This window comes from Pseudopipra pipra, chromosome Z (assembly GCF_036250125.1).
Source record: "Pseudopipra pipra isolate bDixPip1 chromosome Z, bDixPip1.hap1, whole genome shotgun sequence".
Taxonomy (NCBI): domain Eukaryota; kingdom Metazoa; phylum Chordata; class Aves; order Passeriformes; family Pipridae; genus Pseudopipra; species Pseudopipra pipra.
Window position 1 is genome coordinate 37,085,125 of NC_087581.1, and position 16,852 is coordinate 37,101,976.

The window sequence follows — 16,852 nt, forward strand, 5'->3', positions numbered from 1 at the left end:
CCTCTGAATCTGATTTTCTTCATGCCTACAGCAGTTCAATCTGATAGATTGATCAGTTTCAGGGTAGAAATGAAATCAGGAGAATCAGGCTTAGAAATGTTCTTCTATTCTAATTTGTAAGAAGAAGAAATCTGCAGCAAGACATGTCTTGCATTTATCCCAGTTTAATTCATGAGTAATACCAAGCAAGTCAGAGGAACTGGGCTGGTAAGAGATGGAAAATAAAGATCACATGGGGAAAATTCACACTTATTGTTACAAAGGAAAGTTTTTATTTCCTTTCTTCTAAGGAACACAACTCTTATTTATAATCTCTCCCCTGCAAAAAATTGGAACTTAATCTAAGTACAATTAGAAGCAGATTGACCCAGTATCTGGCAACATACTTTCCAGGAACTCAAACTGTAGTTTCCCTCAGGAAAGATCCTCTCCGAATGATCTGCACTGGGGAAGGAGATAAAAGCAGAAATCAGATAAACTCCTTTTCACAGAATCACAGAATATTCTAGTGGGAATTTTTATCTCTTTTTCTCTGCAGTATATGCATACACACACATGCACATACACACAGGCAGACACACTTTCTCCAAAGCACTTTAAATGCGTTAAAATTTTCATGAGAAATTAAATAGAGAAGACTTTCCAAGCACCAGCCAAGTACCATGACCAGATATTCTCTCTTTTTATGAGGATAATGCATGGTTTTCTGTACAAAGTCTTCATGTCTCTGCTATATCTTCCTAGATAACTGAAATGATTGAGAGTGTCACTCCTCCATTAAATGTTTTTGCATCTGCTCAATATTGATTCTGCTGAAAATAGAGCAGGTTCCTGTTTTTGTAGCCACCTGTTAGACTTAAAATCAGTGTGATGCACAAAAGTTGGAGTAATGAAGAAATAAAAATGATGGAATGTACCTACAGATGATTTTTACTATGTAATCATTTTTTACAATGGTTCAGTGTCATGATAAACTCCTTTGGAACATCAGGTTGCAAGAACAGAAATTCTTTGAAGTGATATTCAAGCACTGATGTTCAGGTAGAAGCTAGTGGTCTTGATACTACCATGAGTAATTTTTTTAAACTACATTTTTGTGAATAGTTGAAATCTAAAAATTTTACCATAAAGATAAGACTTTACACATTGTATATGCCCATGCTCATAGATACATATTATGTCAAGACACAGAAGGAAAAAATATATCTGTCAAAAGAATAACAGAGAAAAAAAATCCCTGAAATTAGAATTGGAATTTTGATTCCTAACAAAAGGAGTTAAACAGTGTAAGAAATTTCAAGTTTCTACTAATCTTGGTACCAAGTAAATGAAACAAGGTACCTCTTTCCACAGAAAACTCTTGTGGCAAACAGGCAGTCAGGGTGATGTGTCTAGTTAAAACATTATGCTAGTACAAATATTTATCTTTTTGTCAATATTTGAGATGAACCGGAACTAGGCCACTGAATCTTTGTATGATAAGCTATCTTTAGTCTTTTGGATAGCTCAGGTTTGAACAAAGATATTTTGAGTTGTGTATTGGTTCCGTCTGTGCTTTCTTCTTACCAAGAAAAGGTAAACAATTCAGCAGCATTAAAATACTCATTTGTTTAAAATACACGAGTTCATGGAAAACAGGTGTCCAAGGAAAAAAGCAAAATACCAAAAATATAAAAAGAAAAAGGTTTTCAGAGAATATATGAGCTCCCTAAATTATGCTGACAGAGGATAAAGAGTTCCTTAATACCTAGTGAAGAGACGGTGACAACATTCCACTAGCTTTATGCTCTTGACAGGGAAATCTGTGAAGTTGGAGGCATTTCCTAATAAGATGTGGCAAGGAACTTCCAGATCGGAGACAGTCAGCATTCCTGTGAAGTAAGTAGCAATTTTCTTCATGAGTAATGAAGAGGAAGATAAGACACAGGAATGTGAGTCATGGGGGCATGATCAAATGAACAATTTTTTTGATAAAAAGTCACCATTTGAGATGGTTCTGTAAAGGTGTAAGATTAAAAACCTCTAATTGTGGGATTTTGAAAAAATCTGAATAATTTTAAAGAACTGGACTAAGGAGCAAACCCAAAAATATATTCACTTTTTATATGTAGAAATTAAACTACAGTAACTTGTTACACTTCAACCATTTTAGCTTTTTGCCCCTTTTAATTACACTAAAAGTTATGGTAATGGCTTTCTCATTGCTGCATCAGTGTTCTTTCATTAACTAAAATGGAGCTATGTTGCATTTTTAGCAGTGCAAGTAAATACAGAACCTTTTATTTTGTTTTAAATTGAGATAGTTTGCTTTCATAGATATTCCTGAAATTTTTCTGCAAACAGTAATATCAGCACTCACTGCAGTAATAGAGACACGGGATATGAAAGTGACAACTCATGTAGTGTTGTGCAACTCGGACGCATTTTTAGTATGTTCTTGTCAGAACTGGGGTAATAGAAGTTGCTTGGCTCTTCTACCTTCTCCTAGGTATAAGGAAAGCATTTGCCATGGCAGGAGTGGGCGGAATGCAATTTTCTTTCTAAAGTAGATTTTATTATTTTGGAAAGATTTTCCCAGTGGCTGTTCACAATATTATTCTTAAGATCAGTATCATGAAATGACATGTTTTAGTAGGTCTTCCTGATTCCTCAGATATGCAGAGCAGTGTCGTGTGTTAAAATACTATGGATGGCTGTGAGACTAAAGACATTTCAAGTGTACTAGTTCTGTAAGCTTCAGAAAATACTGTGGGCTTATCCTTAAAATGTGTATGTTTCTGTTGATACGGTGATCAAAAAGGGATAGGGAATTTGTGGTAGACACAGCCATGGTGTTTTCAGCTACATTTTGTATATCACATACTCAGGGAAGAGAGCTGGAAAAGTGATTGTTAAATGATGGAGATAAATTTTATCTATTGAATCATATCTGATCAATTAATTAAATCTTTGGAATCATTAATATTATGTTCTTTATAATTTACCCCTAAAATGGTTGTTGCATTGTGACTCTTCCCTCAGCTTGAAGGTGAGACTTCAAAAATTAAGGATCTGTTGTTGAGTCCCATTTCTGTTTCGTTAACTTAGGTTCCCTGTGGAAATAATATCAACCTAAATATCAATTTAATGTTGAGACAAAGAGTTGTTCAGCTTCCCTCTTACTCTTTCTCTTTTACACTCTTCCTTCATTCTAATTCTTCTGTTTGTGTTCCAGAATTACTTCTCTATTTCTGTAGCTTTGCATATGAGTCGTGTTATGCATAAACTAACCAAAAAAAAAAAAGGCAAAAAGACATAATGGGAGAACTAAAATCTTTTCCTATTCTAGTTTTCAGGAACCTTTCATCTCATATTGACTTTTAACCCTGCCAAGCCCAAAAACACCTGTGTTTGAGTGACAAGGGCTGCCTAGCTGTGTGCAGTCTGGTACCAATGCACTGCCACATGGTGGTCACTGATTGTAGGGGACACCAAAGATGGGTACTCTACCTGCAACACAGGCTGTCATGAAACAGGCAACAGTTCCCGCAATCATTGCTCTGAAAGCACCATCAACTATTTCCTTCTTTTTTGAGGGAGCAATACTCGCTAGGAAGAAAAATAAAGTGTGTGTCAAACAGAAATATATGTAAGGAAGATTAAGCTGTCAGCTTTTTCACTACAAGAGGAATTTCCAACCCTGCAGTTTGAACTAGGGAAAACAAGGAGGAAAAGTGTGACATTTTTTAGTGGGTTATTTGAAGGCCAAGTGCCAGTGTTGGCTCTTCTGTTAAGAAGGTGGCTTGTATATAAAATGGTGACTTCTGTTTGCTTTGGGAGCTTGTACATCCGTGCTGCTGATGGTGCCCTTCTGAAGGGTCTGGTCCTGTGGCTGAGTCTTGCTCCTCCATGCTCTCCCACTGCTGGCACCGTGGAGCCCACTGGGCTTCAGGGCAAAAGAAGGCTGCCAGTAATTCCAGCTGCCTTGTGAGGAACTCAAATTTTTTTTTTAATTTTTCTTTTTCCATATATGGAACATTTTTACAGGAAACAGCCAACTTCATCTTTCAAACCAGCATACTACTGAAACAGTTTGCTCCTTCTGAAGCTCAAGGGAGCTGTAGTAGCTCAGGCTCATGGTTGAAGGCTAAATAGGGAGGGCTGTTAGCAAGGCTTAGTCCCCTCCCCTTGCCCTCAGCACCTCTCCCAGTACTTCCACCCCAAAGCCTATGCCCCTCTGGGACCCCTTCCATGCACAATTAGGTGCTAGCAGAGCAACACCTCAGCTCCTAATGTTGCTAAGCTTCACCCACAGCCTGTTTCTTCTGGTGTTTTCCTTGGGATTTGCTTGCCAAACAAATTATCTTTTAGAGAGGTTCTTACTCAGGCCTCCTATTACCAGTCCCAGCGAGCCGAAGTTGGCAAACCCACAAAGAGCATAGGTGGCAATGATTTCAGAGCGAACCTGGAAAACAAACACATACCCTCTCAGTTGTTTGAAACAGCTCGTGCTGATTCAAGGGTCTGAAAATATGGCATTGTGGCTCAGGGCTCCGAGTACTAAAATTCCTCAATTTCACTTGGTTGCTGTCTCAAGTAATGGCTTTCAGAAAGGTAGGCTCATTTTCTTGCTGGATGGCTTTTATACCCACTGCCCATGTGAGAACTCACAAACCATGTGATGTTTTTATTTTTCATGTATATTGTTGTGTCTTGTTGAATTTAGTAATAGCAATTAAAGACAAAAAAAAAAATCTTATCTTACTAGTGAAAATTTAACTGCTGCTTTCTGAAAGTATGAGTCAGAGAGCTATAACTCAGCTGCTCCTTCATAGCTGGATGCCTCCATGATAGTTTGTTGAAACCTCAAGTTTTGGTATGCATCTCTGACTACTTTGTCCCTGAACAAGCAGAGGACTCTATGTACAAAGCTGCTCTGTGCATGTTCCACCCTGGGCACTAAGGAAATTGGTCTCCTAGATAGTGGTACTTTGATGTGTTAACAGGCAGAGAGGGACATTAAGATTTTGGAATCCCCCTTAGCAGCTTATTTCCTTACTGACTTCCACCATCTTTCTCCCCTTGAGTAACACCTGTTTAACCTGGACCTCAAACAAGAGATGAGGTTAGGATGGCCTTTGCTTCCATGGAGGGACCCCTGACATGACACAGAATGACTTCAGGTGAAATCAGGCTACAAACCTTGCAAAACTTCAGATAAATATAGTTCAAACATTTTGAGAAAGTGGGCATCGTATCTCAGTAAATGTTTTGTTCCCTTGGCAGTTCTGAATTCTTGTTTAAGCTATATAGGAATAGGGTTTTAGGCTAAAGCTGAAAATATGTGAGTATTCTAGCAGGTTTCCTGTTTATTAGAAGTTTCTCTGTTTTAATTTGTCTTTTATGAACATCAGTTTGTAGATACTTTCAATCAATCTGCACAAATGCCGAAAAATGCTTCTCAAGTACCCACTCTACCAGGTTTTCCTAGAAAAAGCTTTGTGTGCTGTGATTTCCATGCTTTCATTTACACTTTATTTTCTCTGAAAACAGGAAGCCACGTAATTACTGACTCAGGTGAGTTCACTTGTTTGTTCACTCTGAGTGATTATCTGTGTGAGGATGTATTAGAGAGCTCTGAAACTGAAGAGAAATTAAAAATGGAAGTCAAGCACACTCTCACCTGAACTATTGTGCTGTAATTATAATGGTTACCGGGCAATTTTTACCAGCATTATAAATCAAAATTATTTTTATATATCAGACCTTTTTACCGTGGAAGCTAATACAGCTCTTTACAGGTATAAAAAGTGAATGTGGAAGTTCTGCATGACATCCTACTGAAAAGAAAAAAAAAAAAAAGAAAAAGAAAGTGAAATAGAATTCATAGGATCTGCATTCTAAGGCTGACTTCCAGACCAAAAAACCCCTTATTCACATATACAGAAGTTCAGAGTCATATTCCCCAAGCAGAATGAAGCACAACTGTAGCAGGGCACAACAAAGATCCTTCCAGCCCACGATTCTATTGGCAGGAATTTCAGGAACACTGATAATGGATGGTCAGGCAAGGGTGTGAATATTTGATCAGACCATCTATTCTTCTATCTTTCTACCTCCACATCTGAAATATGTCCTGGTAATCAGGAATGCAAGTGGTCAAGGACATGGTTTTTGTTTTTAATATGAGAGGTATTCGCAGCATCACACCAGATTAAAAGAAGATTAGAAGCTGTATAAAATGCTTTATAATTAAGGGTTCTTCTACAGTGATAATCTGTCTTGATTTCAGAAAGGAAGGCCAATGCAGGTGTAAATTTGGATATCATGTTTTTTGTTGCCTGTGCTTAGGACAAATTCAGCACAGGCTGTGCATGTGGGTGCCAGATGGGGGAGCAGTCATGGCTGCAAAGATTTGATCAGCTTTGATCACTGCAGGACCTTTGGCCCTGTGCACACACTTTGGATTCCCTTAGCACAGCCTTCCTAAGTGCACTGTGGTTATGTATCTGTTGGGTGGACTGCCAATGAGAGATGGGACAAGGCTTTGGCTGGAAGTCTTTATGTAAACTAACTTTCAGTGGTAATTGAAACAGACTGGTTGGAGTCAGTGTGGCAAGTGAAATGTATGCCATGTAATACATATCTTTTATTACTGCCCTCTGCACAGGGGACAATTGCCTCCAGCAAAGGTGTGCCAGTAATGACATCTGCTAAAGCTTGCTGGATGTCTCTCTTCAAGTTTAATGCTTGGGCAGGAGGATCCTCCAGTTCTTGCCCAAGTTCTTCTTAGGACAGTAGCTCACAGGAAAGTGCTAGCTAAGAATCAGGTAAGAAGCTTACCCTTGAAGACAGCCTCTGTCTGTGGGACATGGCATGTTTGCCAAAACTATGCCTTTCTGTTTCTATGTTGGTTTGAGACAGCTAGTGTGATGACAGTCCTAGCAGCCTCACAAAGTAATAGTGCACTTTCATAATTGAACTCTGTCACTTAAGGACACGCTTTAGAGTAATATGCGACCATTTTATGCCTATATTAAAAAATAAGTTGAGTTTCAACATTGAAGTATTAGATCCAATAAATCTGTAGAACAGAAAATGTTACTTACTGTCATATACTGTTTCACTCCATTAATGTACATGCTTCCACCCTTTTCTCGGTTGTGAATCAGTTTTGAAAGACGCTCATAAGCCAAAAATTCATTGAAGAAAGTTTTGTAACCTAGTAGGCCACCGACAATAAAACTGTCTTCCCAGTCTACTCCCATCATGAAAGAGAATGGCATGAAGACATAAGCACAAATGTTCTGTGGAATACATATAACAAACCATGTCAAAAGATACGGCTGGTCAAAGAACAATGGCATGCAATAACTTCTCTAAACATCCAGTGAGGATGGTTTTATTTCAGTGGAGAAGAATTGGCTTTGAATTCTTGCTGCCAACACCTCTGGAAGATTTTTTCATAGTAAGGTACGCTTGAGTAATTTTTAAAAGACTAACCCAAAATCTAGATATAAAAAAGTTATTAGGTATGTCCCTAATTTTACATGTAAAGTAAAACAAACGTTTCTGTGCCTTTTTTTCCCAATAATGGCTTTAAATTGGGCATGGTGTTTGAAGCAAAGAAGAAATATTGAGTTAAAGGAGCTGATAAGGAAACTGAGAAGCCTAATTCTTCTCCTCATTAAATCAAAAGTGTTAATGAATGTGCTTAATTACCAGGTGGTTGGACTCCAACTGGTGTAAACAGAAGAGTTGTCTCTGCATAAAAGCTGTGCATCTGACACAGTTAAAGCTGTACCATTTTTTCCTGGCATTAAAAGTATTATGCAAATTTAAAAAGAAATCCCATCTTGCAGTACAGCTTATTTTTATATTAAGCAAAAATAGCTCCAGCTGTGAAAGGGTTTGGTCAGATAGTCCTTAGCAAATGTAAAAGAGGTCTTTAAGCAGTTCCTGTTCCTGGCTGGTTTCTCTGCCCTCAAAGGATTAGAGGTTAATGTCTCTCAAAAGGGAAGGATGGCTGAATGCATCATGTCTGTGCAACTCAGATCCTCGTGGACTATCTACCTGTCCAAATCTTACACTATCCAGCAGTTAATAAAATACCAGCCCTTTCACGAGGGATGAGGTATGCATACTAGAGCCTTTCCTTGACTGTAAGTGTCTGTGCAGTGAGATATCTGTGAAAGCTCTGCAGGGTACTATCTTAATATTAATGAAGCCACATTTGTTATGAGTGCCTATTCACTTCTGCAGCACCTTTATCACAAGTTATATCCATGTTTAATGCAGGGCTTCTATTAGAGTCTTGCAAAACAAAATGCTCAAAACCATTGGAACAAGATGGTTGCATTGAGTCAAAAATGACATATTGACCTAGGTTAAAACAGAAGTCCTATTTGAAAACTGCTTGCTCAGCTGAGCGACTTGGATACAGTTTTAGATTGTGTTGAAAACTAAGCGGTATTGAGTAAATGTGGGTTCATACAAGTCCAGCCTTGTCCCAGTGTCCCCATCTAAGTGAACCTGATGAACACTAAGGGTTTGATGGGATTCTGAAGCTAAAGTTACTTTAATGTTTAGCTGAAGATGTTAATGGCTTGTTCAGTGTGTACCTGACAGATTTGCTGCGTTGTCAAGTCAGAGGAAGTAGGTGTTAGCATACTCTGTGTAAACATACCATGAGGGTTAGCAAGAACACCAAAGAGGGAAACTATACATAGAGTAATAGCTACAGAAATACTTACGTGGCAATAATTTTACTTTGACTGTTAAGACATCTTTCAGTACATACAAATAAAATATGGGTTTGGATCATATTAAAGAGCAATACAGCAATGAAAAATAACCATCACAAAACTACACAGGCTATTTGAGTAAGATAAATTATATGTGTATGTGAGCTGCATGAAGAACCTGGAGACCATACCTCAAAATTCAGCTGTGGATAGTCAAACAAGCTGCCCAGCCAAGAAAGGGTTGAGTCAAGAAATGTCAGCAAGGCAAGGAAGGAGATCAGATTCACAGCGATGTTTGCTACCAGTGTGATGGAGGTAGAGGCACCCTGACTGGCTGCTTCCAGCAGATTCCTTGAGTCACTTTGTCAATGAAGAGAAAACAAGAGTATGAACATTTTTCAATTCAAGAATAAATAATAGAACTAAAGGGTATGTGCACTTGGTTAGAAGTCTAGTACCAAAGTTATCTGTTCACTCATAGGGAAAACAATGATGAGATGGAGTAGGCTTTTGCTGTCAATCTTCATGGCAGACACTTGAAGCATGTCTTTGTGGTGCCTTGAGGATGAATTCTCTGACATGGTCAGGGTTGGGCAAGATATGGATCAGGTCTTAATACTGTGGCACTGCTAGGATGAGGGAGTGGTCACTGCTCTTCTTACACGCACCCCTTGCAGAGGTGCCTGGGCTGTTCAGGAACAGCTTCTTACAAGCCTTTTTGCTTTCCCTGTCATTCTTAAGACAGTTAAGTCTCCCTGCAGATCGGCAACAAGTTTGCTGATGTTGCAGAAATGATTGCTCCACCTTTGCTTTTGCATGTTTGCACTAACAGATTCATTACAAAAGAAAGATAGCAACGTCACAAGTGGGAAAACCTCTTGGTGGGTCACCTCAGGTAGGCATTTCCCTCTTTCTTTGGAGAGTTTACTGTCTGTCCAGACGGAATGTCACACCTCCATATGTTACATTGTCATTGGGCACACTACACCTGAATTCACAAATCAACCATTTGCAGTATATTAGTGTGTAATTAATTTATTGCTTGCAGACCTACCATGTAGTCCCCCTAAAGCTTATGTGTGAACAGTGATTTTTCCAAATCTCATTTTTGCACTAATATTAGGATTAACTAGAGCCTAGATCAGCTTACCCTTTTGCCATTTGTAGGCCACTTCTCAGAGTTACCAGAGGCTTTTCAATTTCAGGCCAGAATAATTTGGAGGCGGCTAATGATGCTGGTGCTGACATGACAGAAGCAGTCAGTAGGTGGGAGGAGGAAACCTAGAATTCCAGGTGACAGAAAATACTCTGTGATAACCACATGAAGTGCAAACATGAAGGAAAGCAATTAAAATTTTCAGACATTCAGATGATTTTTCTACAAGGGTTCATTAAAACGTTCACATTGCTCATAAAGAAAAGAAGACAGGATTTTTATGATTAATTTCTTCAGAGAGGGACAAAAAGCCCAGTGGGAATGACACAGGGATACTTTCAAAGCATTTTAGCTGGACTTCTATACTTAGAAGATTTCAGACAAATCATATATTTTCCAGTTCTTTTCCTCTGTCTTACCCCGAAAGAAATATATGCTCCTAAGACACTTCCAGCAATAGTTGAGAATCCTGCTGTCATGACTGCATGGAGTTCAGATCTGGTGATGTATGGTAAGTAGGGCCGTACTAGAAGAGGAGACTCTGTCTGGAAGTGAAAAACAAGTATCAAATTCAGAAATTCCCAATAAAAGCCCATAAATTTATTTTATTATCAGGGCAGAAAAATGAGCAGTGACGAACCACTGCTAAATATCATGCTAATATTGCTTTTGGGCTTGGATTCTACTTGGTGATCTTTCTACTTTCACTTTGAACCCTGGGACAGACAGTGTTGTAAATGTGGGTTTAATGGATTTCCTATTTAAGTGGTCTATTAGGTGCTGCCTCCTGCTTTTATGGCTAAAGCCTTGTACTGCTAGCACCGAATCCTAGTTTTCTGCATCGTCTTTCTCTCCTGTCCTTGCCTGCCTTGCATGCCTTCTTTTCATCCCACTTGCCTTCTGAATTAAAAAGAAAAAACACCTGAAATTGTTATTTCTCCATAGCCTTGGAGCTATCATAGCCTTCGTAGCCTGGTAATCATTTTAATGGACATCTATAACCTACATTTATGCTTGACTTTCTGTTGGGAATACATATGGTTTCCAAATTCCACTCCATTTTGCACTACTGCCAACATACTAACACACTGGAATTTTGTAATCAACCATCAGTACTGCTGTAGTGGAGTCATAGGAAATTTTTTTTAATACACAGATGCTCAGTGAGCAGCACTATTTCACTACCTTCAATAATATTGTGTTATCATGTTTTTTCTATACTCCAACTCACCTGTCCCACAAATATGTTACCCGCAGCTACCAGAGACTCAACAGGCGTTGTCCCCATGAAAACATGCATAATCCAACCAACCTAAAATGATTGAAAAAAGAAATAAAAATTTAATCTGCCTATTCCATGCACTTCTAGATTTAATCGTATCAATCTAAGACTTCTGAGATATGTTACGATATTTCCAGGTTAAAGATAACAACTGTTTTTCATGTCTACCCCTGAGCAGCTTGGCCAGGGTCAATGCTACAGTTCCTCTGCATGTGTTCAAAAAGTGTCCCACAGTAGCCAAATGAGTACCTACCTGGCAAAAATTCATACCTTTCCAATGAGCCACTGCATGAATCCAATGTGGTAAAGAATAGACATTACTGTGCTGAAGAAAACCACAATGGGCAGTACCTGATTTGGAGACACAAAATCATTAACACATTTAGAGTGGTTTCCTTTCCTTGATTCTGTGGGCCATTTGATTTTTGAAAAAGAGTGTCATGTTTTCAAAATATTCTTACGGAAAACTTGTCATTTAGCTTACACATATGCCACAAAATTGTTAACCTTCTAGACTTGTTGTTCGTGCTGGAATTAACTAATTTTCATTTATCTACATAGTTTTTTAACAGTGCTGCAATAGTTTTGAAACTGTTTGGTTTAACATGATACACATTAGTTTATAATCATGTTTAGATCAGTCCAAGCATTACTTGGCAATAGCATTTACAAAGACTTTGATATATAAAAATTCGATTTTGAAAACCATTAACAGAAATATGTACAGTGGTACTGTGCTGTAGAATTCAGAGCTCTACTTCTCATAGCATCGTAGAATGTTAAGAGTTGGAAGGTAACTTAAAGATCATATAGTCCCAACCATCCCTCCCATGGGCAGGGACACCTCCCACCAAACCAGGTTGCTCAAGGCCTTATCTAACCTGGCTTTGAGCACTGCCAGGGTTGAAACATTTGCAACCTACCTGAGCAACCTGTTACAGTATCTCACTAGCCTCACAGTAACAAATTTCTTCCTAATATTATCTAACCTAAATTTCCCCTCTTTCAAATTGTACCCATTACTCTTTGTCCTATCACTACAGTTCCTGACAAAGAGTCTCTCTTCAGCTTCCTTGTTTTTCCCCTTCAGACACTAGAATGTTGTCATGAGATCTGCATGTAACCTTCTCTTCTCCAGGCAGAACAGCCCCAACTTTCTCAGCCTATTTTTGTAGGGGAGGTGCTCCAGTCCTTTTATCAACTTCATGACTTTCCCCTCCACTGGCTCCAACAGTTTCATGTCCTTCTTATGTTGGGGAAACCAGAAATGAATGCAGTACTCCAAGTGAGGTCTCACAAGAGTAGAGTAGATGGGGAGAATCACCTACCTCCACACACTGGCCATGCTCTTTTTGATGAAGCCAAGGGTTCAGTTGGCCTTCTGGGGTGTGAGTGCACATTGCCAGGTCATGCTGAGTTTTTCATCAACCATCACCCCACCCCACCCCAACCATCATCTCTATATCTGCGTTTTAAAAACAGTTTAGATTGCTGTGTAAGCAAAAGTTGAAGAGGTTTCAATTGGAATTGTAATTGACTTGATTTCATAGAATCAAAGGCAGCTTCCTTAGCCTGTGTAGATGCCTTTCAATAAAAGATTATAGAAAAATCCTCTTTTATTCTGTGGTATTTACATTATTCGTTATAATGCCAATGTGGAATATTCAAGAACTCTCTAACGGTACACAGAGACAGAATCTGCTTAAAGGTATATACTTCCTAAATACAAAAAGTGAATATAAATCTCTTTCATTGGAGACTGAAGGGAAAATGTTTCCCTTCAACATATAATTTAAAACAATCATATGAATGCCTAACCCACTGTCTGATGGGTTATTAAATGTATTGGGTTTTCATTCTGAATAAAACTCATATTACAGGACCTCACCACTGCTATGCTGCTATACAGCAGGAAGAAAAATCCCCCAAAAGATCCAAAATTAGTAAGACAGATTCGTTACAGCTAGAACAGTACCACTAGGACTAAGAAGCTTTCATTTTTGTTCACTAATGACATAATGCATTTAATGTAAAATCAAGTAATAGAACGAAAAAGAGCAAATCATTTCGTTATTTCAGAACTTCACAGTAAATAGAAGCTGTGCCTTTCTAGAGGAGAGTTGGTACTATCAACAGTCTTGACAAATTTTTGGAAACTCGATTTAGATGATCAGAACCTTTCATTGAAAGGATGAAGTGCAATTAACCGCTATCATTGTGCTGTTCAATAAGTTAATAAAAGGCTCCTTTCTCTATTTTGATTCTCTGATCCTTTTTGCGATCCTCTCAGGATAGTTTGTCATGCAGCAGTAGCAGAAAGTTTAGTGTAGTAAAAGTAACATCTTTCTCCCTTGCCTTTTCTCTTCTGCCATTTCCCTTCACTGTTTCTAGGCCTGTGCTAGCCAAAGAGGCATCTCACTCCCAGCCAGATCCATATCCTGGCACAACGTGTGTATCCTGATGCAATGTGTGTATTGAAATGGGTCTGGAGAAACAGCGGGCAGATAGGCAAAAGTCAACTCTCTCTAGTTGATTGATGGCAAAAATTGTGAGTGACCTCCCATCTTTCAAGCTGAATGGACAGCAAAAGGTCTCAAGTTTGAGAGCTGTGGTTTTGTTTCAGCGGAAGGGGAGAGAACACAATGTTCTGCCAACACTGGGTGACAGCTGGCACCCTTGGGCCTTCTCCACATTCCTCTGAAAATATTTTAGATAACATTAGAACACACTTTTCCAGTTTTGTGGTTGGAGTCATTCCTGCATAAAGCACTTGTCTTTATAAAACATGAAGTCTACCTCAAAGTTATGAGTACTCTGAACAGGGGCTCATGATGGGGTTGTCTTCCACTTGCTTCTGCCATGAAAAAATTCACATTTAATTTGCATCTACCCATGCCATTACAACCTGCAGGTGGAGACACCTGTCAACTTTGAGAGAAAATGAGAAGAGAACTGCAAAAAGAAAATATGACCAGGAAGTCAGATGGACCTTAGTTGTAGCAGAAGCCGACTCCTCCAAAAGGTCTAGCATGTTTCTGTATGGGTCCTGTAGTTTAGTTATAACTGCTTGCTTAAAATGTTACAATTGCATTTTTCTCTGTGAACAAACTCAAGCAGAAGTTTAGTCTTCAGTATGTACAGCTCCTGATACGTACTACATACCTTTAAATAGTCAAGTTTTAATGGATGAATACATTTAATGAGCACTCTGAAAAATCGCACAGCCTTTCAATGGAGAATGGTAATCAAAGAGCTCTTTAGAATTACATTTATGTGACCTACAGATGTTGCAGTTTGTGCTTCCCAAAATACAACCTCTAAGAAAATAAATTCTTTAATCGGTATGTTTTATGAACTGGATTATTTCCTGTTTATTGTCAATTCTGCAATAAGATTTGACCTTACTAAAGAACTACTTTCCAGATCATGATTACAATGAATGTTACATGGAGAGCAGGGAGTTAAAACTGGTGGCTGCTCTCAAATCCCCTTCCCATTTGTGGCTTGGTGTTCGTCTTTTTTCTTATTTTCCTTAAAAGAAAAAGTTACTAGTGTTGTTTAAGGAACATCCTGCTTTCATACACTCCTAAACCTTGACCTTCAAAGCAAAGCCTTTCTCAGAGAGCCATAATCCTCCTGGTGCAGAAAGGAAGTTTATTTCCTGCTTGCTCGAAGCAAACTTTGCCTTTCATAGTCAACAGGATAGATGACAATACTAAGAGGGTTTTTTCCAACTGCTTAAGTACTTGGGTGTGCTTGGTTATGTGGGCAAGTGTGTTTTTTTTTCAGAACTTTGAAACTCTGTATCTGCATTCACAAATATCCATTTAAAATAACCCAGTTTATACATGTGAATTCATGCATTTATGACTAATTAGTGCTTCCAGAACCAGGTACTCAAAGTACCTGGTGGTACTGGCCTGAACACCCATACGGGTGTGCATATTCACATATGGACTGTGTCTGCTCTGGTAACAATGTCCACCTAGGTTAGCAAAAACTGATATGTCCCTGCATAGTGTTAAAGATACAGTATGGATACAATTGGACTCTGACGGTTTTCTGCGAAGACATGCCCTATCCCTTGTCTACTCTCTCAAGAGTTAAGCCAATACTGAGACATTTCTTTTTTGAAGGATGCTTTGAAATATCTTGTGGCAAGATTTGGAGAGCTCAAGAGTAACATGCAAACCTCACAAAATATCTGAAAGACACAAAAAAAGCACTTTGGACTATCTTAATGTGTAAATAAATGAAAAGTGCTTCAAGAAAGAATAGACTGGCTGTCGCTCACTGTCACTGGAAAAGAGAATTCCCTTTCTACAGAAGGAACAGATGGAGGATGTTTTGGTATTGCTGTGCACTTGTCTGCCACTCTGTTTACCATATATATATATTCCTAGACATATGCAGCTCTGAAAATCAACTCATGAGTTTTGCTTTCTTGGTGTTTTTCAGTGTGAAAATAACCTGCTTGTTCCTGTTATCCTTTTCTAGATATTCTACGTCTTTTGTTGGCTTGAACCATAGAATAAGACTGATGGATATTTGCATACACAGAAGCAAACTTTTGGCTGTCTGGTCCCTAGTTATGACTTTAGTCAGCAAAGTATTTTACATCACCACTGAGGTACTAAAAATCACCTTGATACAATCATATTTATAAGGCATTGTCAAAAACCATGGGAAAAATAACATGGGAGGTGGGAATTAAATAATTTCACCCCTAAAATATGTAATTGGGAGCACGAATTGTTATTTGAGTGCTCAATAGAGTAAAGGTGAGACAAGCCTAGAAAGTGAAATGAAAGGTTTCACTTTAGTATTTCAAAAAATATTGAACTTCAAACACAATTTATATTTATTGATGAAATTCTTCATTTCTTTTTCACCACTAAGATGTTCCAACTATTCTTAGTAGCAACCTATTTTACTGATAGCACCTTCTTTAGTGTTTCTACAGATAGTGCCTACAGATAGCACCTTCATTCTCAAGTAGTGAAAGAACTAAATTTGAAGATTATCTAGTTTGGAATATCACCTCAAGAAAAAAAGATGAAAGGCATGTAAGCCCATGGTCAGGTCTCTGAAACATCAAAAGAATGATCTCTGAATAAGTATTGATTAATTTCTCATGTTTGTTTGGGAGTTTTTTTGTTTGTTTTTTTTTTATTGGGGTTGGTTTGAGGTTTTTTTGCTTTATATGTTTTTGATTCCAGCCTAAGCAGGTATTATGGCATGGCCTACTTCTTGAAGCAAAACCAGGAAGGATACTGGTGAAGATTAGAGAGCACAGAGCATACAAACTGTATTCCAGCAGTTTCCCAGCAAGGTCTTCTAAGGGAGAGAACTGGGAAATTTCCCTGGGATCTTACTAATGTAATAATAGCACAATGTAATGTAATTCTTCCTGGTTATGCAAGAGCAGCTTCTATCTCTTTTACCAGGCATATATAAATATATATCAAGGCTTTCCACTGTTGCGGGGGCAATGTCTGTAAGGCATTGTTCTACACAGCATTTAAGGATGACAACATAGCATGGTATAGCACTTTTACTCATGGAGAGATGGGAAAGATAGGCCGGAGATAATATTTCTGTCAGTGGCCAGGTAAAGCCTTTTAAGCTATTCCTTGTAGAAAGGTACCCCAAGGTTCTGTCTACATGCAATATATGTTGTTATAATTGGAC

The 16,852-nt window shown here is 38.4% G+C and overlaps 1 protein-coding gene across 6 annotated transcripts in view; it reads right to left on the bottom strand.

Annotated features, from left to right (window-relative positions):
- Window positions 1-249: 249 nt before the first annotated feature.
- The window catches only part of SLC28A3 (solute carrier family 28 member 3), a 34,720-nt gene continuing 18,117 nt past the window's right edge, over window positions 250-16,852 (bottom strand). For 5 of the 6 annotated variants that reach the window (XM_064640891.1, XM_064640892.1, XM_064640896.1 and 2 more), the window contains 10 exons: window positions 11,432-11,512; window positions 11,111-11,191; window positions 10,299-10,424; window positions 9,874-10,004; window positions 8,915-9,083; window positions 7,089-7,286; window positions 4,363-4,444; window positions 3,490-3,588; window positions 1,748-1,871; window positions 250-444 (listed from right to left, as the gene is read on the bottom strand). In XM_064640891.1, coding sequence (XP_064496961.1) covers window positions 342-444; window positions 1,748-1,871; window positions 3,490-3,588; window positions 4,363-4,444; window positions 7,089-7,286; window positions 8,915-9,083; window positions 9,874-10,004; window positions 10,299-10,424; window positions 11,111-11,191; window positions 11,432-11,512 — 1,194 coding nt within the window. In that variant the 3' untranslated portion in view covers window positions 250-341. The remainder of the gene's footprint in view (window positions 445-1,747; window positions 1,872-3,489; window positions 3,589-4,362; window positions 4,445-7,088; window positions 7,287-8,914; window positions 9,084-9,873; window positions 10,005-10,298; window positions 10,425-11,110; window positions 11,192-11,431; window positions 11,513-16,852) is intronic. The other variant, XM_064640894.1, reaches the window with a different exon arrangement.